This window comes from Hipposideros armiger, unplaced genomic scaffold, assembly GCF_001890085.2.
Source record: "Hipposideros armiger isolate ML-2016 unplaced genomic scaffold, ASM189008v1 scaffold_9, whole genome shotgun sequence".
NCBI lineage: Eukaryota > Metazoa > Chordata > Mammalia > Chiroptera > Hipposideridae > Hipposideros > Hipposideros armiger.
Genome location: NW_017731359.1, coordinates 4018634 through 4027062, shown reverse-complemented (window position 1 = coordinate 4027062; position 8429 = coordinate 4018634). Strand labels below are relative to the sequence as shown.

The window sequence follows — 8429 nt, the reverse complement described above, 5'->3', positions numbered from 1 at the left end:
TTCTTTCTTTCTTTCTTTCTTTCTTTCTTTTTCTCTTTCTTTCTCTTCCTTCCTTCCTTCCTTCCTTCCTTCCTCCTTTCTTTCTTTCTTTCTTTCTTTCTTTCTTTCTTTCTTTCTTTCTTTCTTTCTTTCTTTCTTTCTTTCTTTCTTTCTCTTTCTTTTTTTAACATGACCAGTTTCCCATTATTTAAATCCTTAACTTCATGCCTTCCATGATTTGGCCCTGGGTATTTCTGATCATTTTACCTTTTAGTGCACCCTTTGTTACAGTCACCTCGTATAGCTGTTTTCTAAATAAGCCATCTATTTTATTCTCTCTCTCTGACTGCTTTGCCTCCACGGCTCTGCTGACGCAGTTCCATCTGCCTGGAGCACTTGTCCTCTTATATCTATGACAGTCCTCACCATCCTTCAAGGTTTGGTTTAGATGCCACCTCCTCCCGGAATTCTTCCCCAAAGAGAATAAATATCACCTGACTTATTGCTCTCATGCCACTTGGTGTACCTCTAGCTTCCTAGAAGTAAGGACAAATCTCCTTCATCTCAGTCTCTAGTGCCCCACAGAGTCCCCTGCACATTAAATGTTTTTATTAAATTGGCTAGCTGGAAAGGCATTTCTCAAACTGAAGTTTGGAGATCAAATTCTCATATATTTTAGGGGGTCTGTAAATTCTCTAAAAGAATTTTTTAAGTGTTATGTTCTCATTTTAATGATAATTCTGTATCACTTGGATCCACATTATAATCACATTGCACTGCACAATTTCAGCGCTCAGGTTTGTGTTTGAGAAACACTGGACTAAAACGTTACTCAGAGTGTATGTAACCTTCTGATTATGGAGGAGTGCTGGGTGTGAGTCATCATTCAGAAATCAATGCCATTTTTTGTAAAGGCCATATAATATGCATATTTTTAAGGAGACAACTCAACAGGATGGTAATGAATGTTTGCCCTTGTCAGGGAGTAAGTGTGTGCCATTTTTCAGACAAAAGATGAATAAGGAGCTTGGAATCTAAGAAATTTCGAAGAAGTTTCAACTGAAGCAATAACAACATTTCATCTGGATAAAGAAAAATACAAAAAAAAAAAAAGCCAAACCAAAAAAACAAAAACAAAACAACTAAACCAAAACCAGGAGTGGATGGGATAATTGAGGCTTTGTTTCTTTTTTTTTAAAGGAACGTTTTTTTGTTTGTTTGTTGTTTTTTTATTGGGGAACCATGTGTTTTTCCAGGACCCATCAGCTCCAAGTCAAGTAGTTGTTTCAGTCTAGTTGTGGAGGGCGCAGCTCAGTGGCCCATGTGGGGATCAAACCGGCAACCTTGGTGTTATGAGCAGTGTCACTGCTCTAACCAAATGAGCTAACTGGCCGCTTCAAGGTTTTGTTTCTTAATCAGAAACTAAGGAATAGTAGTAGGTGTCCTGGAGCCCAAGATTTTAGTTCATAATCAAGTGGATTAGTCAATAGTTGCAATATATACTCAGCATTATAGTCCCTTCACATAAGCTACTGTAGTTACTCACCTTTTTTTTTTTTTTTTAATAAGTAGGCAGACGTATAAAGATGACTTAGTTCTTTGGGAAAGTCATATATATGCTGATACTATAAGAGTCATGCTCTATTCTAGGCTATTGTCCCAATTAAAAGTGTAATTAGAAGAAAGAAAATTATTGGGTTTAATTTTTTACTTTTGTTGTATGTTATAACATTGACTTTTGAACCCTTTATAAAACATATACAGTCTTAAATTCCTTTGTTTTGGCAAATCTAACTTTTCTGGCTTTGTACTGATAGATATAGAAGTACTCTATAATTTTAAAGAACATTCCAGTTTTTATATTATATCAGTTAGAATGCTTTTGGCTGCAGGTACAGAGATTCCCAACTGAGCAGGCTTAACCAATAGGGAATACATCACTGCACATAACAAAAAGCCCAGGACTAGTTAATTCTTTGGCTCCATGACATTCTTCAAGACCCAAATTCTTTTCATCTTTCTGCTCTGCCAACCTGAGCTTTATGGACTCGTCCTCTGATCCCTCATGGTTTCAGGTTGGCTGCAGCAACTCCAAGGTGTCATATCCTTAACATAACCAGAGGCAAAACATTTTCTTAGTGTCTGCCAGCAGATTTCTCTTCATACCTCATTGTCCAGATTGGGTCACATGCCCATACCTAAACCATTTAAGGCAAGAGGATATGTCTGCCATGATTCATTTAGACCAATGAAGACCTTAACCTGAATCACATGGGTGGAGGTTAGGGCTGGGGCAAGTGGATACTTAAAGTGTGATTTGCAAGAAAGAATGGAAGAATGCCAATGAGATGTACACAACAAAATTTGACATATAGGTATCCCTAATGCTCAAATTAAGCACCCTTTATGTAGTATCTTTAAACTCGATGCCTGTATCAAATTGCAGCCCTGGAAGCTGTATTCTCTGACTACGTGCATTCATTTTGTTCTGCATAGATACCTGGTCAGGGCTGCCCCCCAACCTGGAGACTAGGATCCAGTACAGTCTTAAGAAACCAGCCACACAGCATGGTAGGAGCTAAGGGAAAGGAGGATTAATCAGGCTAGCAGAGCCCCCAGGAATTGGGGCCAGAGCTATAAATCCCCAAAGAAGAACAAGTTTGAGCAAAGGTATGACAAACCTAGGCTGTGTGTGTGAGGCGTAAGGGAGAATATGATGGCAGGGCACTGTGAGAAACACAGAGTAGATGCAGCGAGTGTTCTAGCTCTTCCATTCCAATGCCTGGAAAACAAGGTCGTAAGTGGGCCCAGAGCTAGCTCCTGGGTACAGTGCAGGGCTCTTGAGATGCTGACCTTTCCACTGGCTCTTCTAGGTTCCCAGCTGCACTTGGGGATGATGTTGGTGGAGCATGCAGTGAAATGGATGCTCATTTGGAAAGTAGTAAAGAAGCTCAGGCAGGGCAGGAATGCACATAAATGGAACATTAGATTGTGGTTTTGTTTATGTAATAGTATGCCCTTGGCTTCTATTGTGGCTCAGTATAAGGAACAGCTGTATGATTTCTACATTGAATACAAAACTTCTGCTGTCCATTTTGCTCTTCACTTTCCTCCCATGTCTTCACATGACCTGTTCTTTCAGGTCTTCTCTGAGAGCTTTTCCCTGAGTCCTTACCCTTGGCTCTCAATCCCACCCCACCTTCCTTTTTCTTCATAGCCCTATTCCTGCTGGAAAATTTATTTACTGTTTATTGTCTTTCTCCCCCACTAGAAGTAGGCTTCATGAACATGGGAACTTTGCTTTCTAGTTCGTGCTATAGTATCTTCAGTACTGAGAACATACCTTTTTTTAATGCATTTTTGTATTTAATATACATATTTAAATCTGTACTATGTTTGGTTTGCTGATAGTGAGAGAAGTTGTGTATGTGTGCATTTTTACATACATAAATGGTATAATACTGGTTCTATTAGTTTCTGTTGCTTAATGTCTTAAGGAGACCTTCCCATATTAGTGCATGTAATTCTTTCATGTTCCTTTTAATGACTCCATGGTATTCCATAATATCTGTGGTTATTTAACCACTTCCATATTAGTTATATTAATATTTAATTTATTTCTTCTCATTTTCACTATTATAATGCTGCAGGAAAATCTTTTTTAATTAATTAATTTTTTAATCTGTAGTAAAATATTTATGCAAATATTCTTGTTCATATATGTGACTACCTCTCCAGGACTGATATTCAGAAGTGCAATCTAAGAGTAAGCACAAAGTCCTCTCTTTTCTATTCTGAAAAAAGCCTATGGCTCAGTCACCATTGATTCAATTTCTACAATATATGTTGATGTTAACTGGGCAGGGGATGAGTCTTATGACTTCATATAGTATATTAGGAATAGGAGCATTTTGGAGAAATTACTTCATCTTTTCCTTATATTATATGGAAAATACATTGTGTTCCTGATCTTAAGGGAAAACAAACTTCCTCCTCCTCCCCCTTTCAAGTGACTGAGATTAATGACATTAGGCTCTCTATAAACAACCTCTGCTTGACTCTACGATGGCATTAGCTAGTCCATCGAAACCATTCTTGTCAAGGTCAACAGTGACCTGATTGTTATTCAATCTAATGGCCAATTATTAGTCTTCTTCCTACCTAAGGTTGAATATTCTTCCTGAACATGGTTTTTAATGGTTATGCAACCACTTTGAAAAGTATAAAACACCATACAATGTACCACAATAATATCGTTTTTTCCTTGTTTAAGAAGTTAACAATTGGGCCGGCTGAGTGGCGTGTTGGTTAAGAGCTGGCTTGGGACACCAGCTCTGAGCAGCAGGGCCCTGGTTCGGATCCCACATGAGGGCCAGTGTCACTGCCCTCTACAGCTAAGATGGTGAACAACAGCTTGACCTGGAGCTGGGCTGCCGTGAGTTGCTGGTAACAGCGTAGGCTGCAGTCCCTGCTGCAGTGGGCTGCCATAAGCTACCGTGTGTGGTTGGCAACGTGCATGAGCGGCCAGCAGCTGGTGTGAGCTGCCAAGAGCCACTGTGAGTGGCTATTCAGAGGCTGGCGACCAATCTGCCTTGCCCGGGAAGAGCGCAATAATAATACCAACATGGGCCAGTGAAGCAACGTACTCCACAACTAGACTGAAGAACAAAAGGACAGCAACTTGTCTGTTCCCCTTCCCCCGATTCCCCAGCGCTGTTCCCCTCCCTCAATTCCCCAATAAAATCTTTAAAAAAAAAAAAAAAGAAGAAGTTAACAATTTGTTTTAAAAGATTTTGATTTCTTCTCTTTTTCTGTAGGGGACATGGTCTCCAAGTACCGAGAACCTTTGATCCATGCCTTCCTGAGGGGAGTGAGAGATCCAGATGGTGCTCACAGGGCCAGCAGCTTATCCAACCTTGGAGAACTGTGCCAGAGGCTGGACTTTCTTCTGGGCTCCGTGGTTCATGAGGTACTGCAGTTCAATTCCTTTCTCTAAAGCTTTTTCTATCTGGACCTGTGATATAGCTTGGGGTTGGGGATCAGGAGACCTGTGTTTATTTTTTAAGATCGGGTAAGTCCTTTAATCTCCCTCGGCCTCACCACTCTGACATGTATATTGAAAGTTATATTAGTAAGGATTTTTTAATTACAAGTGACAGAAAGTCATCTTAACCTACGTTAAGCAATAAAAGAGGATTTATTATAAAGATTCCAAAGTAATCAATAGAGTTGAAGAAACCTTGAGGAGGGCAGATGAAACTTTACCCGAGTCTCTGGGCCATCTGTGAGTTTTGTATCTGTTCACAGAAAAATCTCAGGCAAATACTCTGATTGGCCCTCTTTGGTCACATGTGCCCTGTGTTCAGAGGGACAGGGTCATTGACCAGAAAAGACTAAGCTCCATGTATTGTTCACCACTTTACACCCAGAGTAGGGAAAGGAGAAACGAGCAGCCCAAATAATAGCCATGCAAGAGGTTGGCACTGGACGCTCCTCCTGATTTTAGAGCTTACGAGTTAATGAAATGTGCATCATGTTGCTCATTTGTGTATTGCTCTGTTAATATCTCTCTCTGGCCCCTTAAATTTTATCTTTGCCCTAGTGTTTATTTAGTCATCAATAAATCAATGTATACCTTTAATGTATATCTACTGTGTGTTAGCATGCTGCTATTTAGCGATGATGATAGGCAGAAAAGACTAGTTAATATGTGGCCAGGAGTCTGTTCCTGACCAATGCACTTGACCATCTTAAATCTTCTTTGAAAGAAGATGGTTTATAAATTATAAATATGTAAATCAAATATAATTTGTATTACCTTTTTATTTATAAGAGACAAGATTCCTCATCTAAAGCATGTAACTTTATAAAAACAAAAACTTAGAAAACGCTAATACTGGCTTCTTTTACAATGTTCAGTATTTTAGGGCTAACCATGTTGAACATCACAGCTTAGGAAGTACCTACTGAGAAGGAATTTCCTTCTGAGTCTGGTGATTGTGCCTTATCAATAAGCAGAGAAATACACTGAAATTTATGGTATTGCCTGATTCCTGAGCTTTATACGCTTCATTTTATTGATTATAAAGGTGACTCTTATCATTAAATTCTGATTTAGGATTTTTAGGAAATTTATTCATCAGTCATTTCCTCTCCTTTAATTCTTCCTTGAGGGACATACCCCTATGCCCAATTGTTTGCATCTTTTTTTAATAACTTAGAAACAATGGTTATTACTGCCTTCAAACCTTCAGTTGCTCTAATACATGTGAACCATTAGGTTCTGATCTTTGGTTGTTTTGGATGGCACTTAGCAAATCTCTTGTTCTTTAGTAATATTGTAACATGTAAGAGAGGGCCTTTGCGGGACAATTTTGTTGTATCAGCTAAAGATTTCAGCCTATTATAACTTCTCTGGGTCAAATACTGACATGATTCCCACATTTTTTTCTCTGTTTACTTGGTTTCTTCACGACTCAACATAAACTGAACCATAAACCGTGAACTGAAACAAACTCTTGGACTACGATCTGAGCCAAACCCAAATACTATTATTTTTAATAACAGCTTTATTGAGATAGAATTCACATACCATACAATTCACCCATTTAAAGGGTATAGTTCTATGGTTTTTAGTATATTCACAGAGCTGTGTAAGCATCACAAAATTTTTTTTAACATAGCCACAAACTGAATAAAAGTTTCCCCCATATCTCCCAAGCAGAGCAGCTCAGACTTGACAGCATCCCATGCATTTTCTAAAGGCGATAAACCCAGACAGTGTCTGGACATCATGGCCTTCTCTGAACCCCAAAACTGAGACCATATTTCTTTTTGAGTCCCTAGACTCTTCTTTCTTTTCTCTCTGTTAAGGAAAACTGGTAGCATATGATTTCCTGTTGAAAGTGTGGGAGAAATTTCTTGGTTTGGTTAATTAGGAAGCTTAAGTTACAGCAGGTTTCGTAACATTCAAAATGTGTCATCTTCCTGGAGGCCTACCTCACCTGTTGAAAGAGAATCAGAGAGGCCCAGCTCCACCACCTTCTTACCTGTGTTCACTTGCGCAGATAACTTAGAAAATGGGATTAAAATACCTACAATGCAGGATTATTAAAAAGCTTTAGTGATAAGGTATCTGCGGAAAATAAGAAAAAGTAGAGGAGGCTAGCGTGATCAGAATTGTACTGTTAGGTGGAGGGGAGAGTGCAGTAACTAGGGTATTTGAGTGAGCCTTATTTGAGAAGGTGACATATGAGTAAAGAAATTTTAGTTTTCTATAGTAAGATTTTTCTTCAAGGAGCATTTTGGTTATTTAAAGTGGGCTGAGGGGCTGGCCAAGTGGTGCGTTGGTTAAGAGCTGGCTTGGGATGCCAGCTCTGAGCAGCAGGGCCCCGGTTCGGATCCCATATGAGGACCAGTGATGCTGCGCCCTCTACAGCTAAGATGGTGAACAACAGCTCGACCTGGAGCTGGGCTGCCGTCAGTTGCTGGTAATGGCGTAGCCTGCAGTGGGGCTGCAGTGGGCTGCTATGAGCCACTGAGCAGCCGTTTAATGGCCGGCGGGCAACTGCCTCACCCGGGCAAATTACCAGAGCACAATGGTAATACCAACACAGGCCAGTGAAGCAACGTCCTCCACAACTAGACTGAAGAACAAAAAAAGGACAACAACTTGTCTGTTCCCCTTCCCCGATTCCCCAATGCTGTTCCCCTCCCCCAATTCCCCAATTTAAAAAAAATCTAAAGAAAGAAAGAAAGTGGGCTGAGGATGACAGTAATGAGGATGACTATCGTCCTTCAGATGTTCCCAGTCGTACATTTACCAAACCCCTACAATGTGACAGGCCCTTTGTTAGGGTCCAATAATTCAAAATCCTGTAAGATACCACCTTGCCTTCTAGGCATGGGTAACTTGGTAGGAGACATACACATCAGTGATTACAATTCTAGTCCATTGTGCTAGGTGCTGTGGGAGCACATTTTAGGAGCCCCTCAGCCACGTTTGGGTGCTGACAAAGAGATGATGGAGCTAAATATGAAGAATAAGTAGATATTGGGTAGCCCAAGAAGGCAGAGGTGAGAATTTCAGCAGAGGGAGCAGCTTATGTAAAAGCACAGCTGTGTGGGGCAGCCGGTTGGCTCAGTTGGTTGCAGTGTGAGCTCTGAGAAATCGAGTTGCCGGTTCAATTCCCACATGGGTCAGTGAGCTGCACCCTCTGCAACTAGATTGAAGACAATGACTTGAGCTGAGCTGCCGATGTGTGGCTGGGTGGCTCAGTTGGTTAGAGCGTGTGCTCTTAACAACAAGGTTGCCAGCTCAAAGCTGAGCTGTGCTGTCCACAACTAAGAATAAAGGACAACAACTTGACTTGGAGCTTATGGGTCCTGGGAAAAACACACTGTTCCCCAATAAAGTTAAAAAAAGAAAAAGAAAAAGAAAGAAAGAAAGA

General features: G+C 40.3%; 1 protein-coding gene across 1 annotated transcript in view; it reads left to right on the top strand.

Annotated features, from left to right (window-relative positions):
- TANGO6 (transport and golgi organization 6 homolog) overlaps positions 1–8429 on the top strand; it is a 175971-nt gene that overhangs the window by 121463 nt on the left and 46079 nt on the right. The window contains exon 16 of the mRNA XM_019653763.1: positions 4797–4948. Within this exon, the coding sequence (XP_019509308.1) occupies positions 4797–4948 (152 nt within the window). The remainder of the gene's footprint in view (positions 1–4796; positions 4949–8429) is intronic.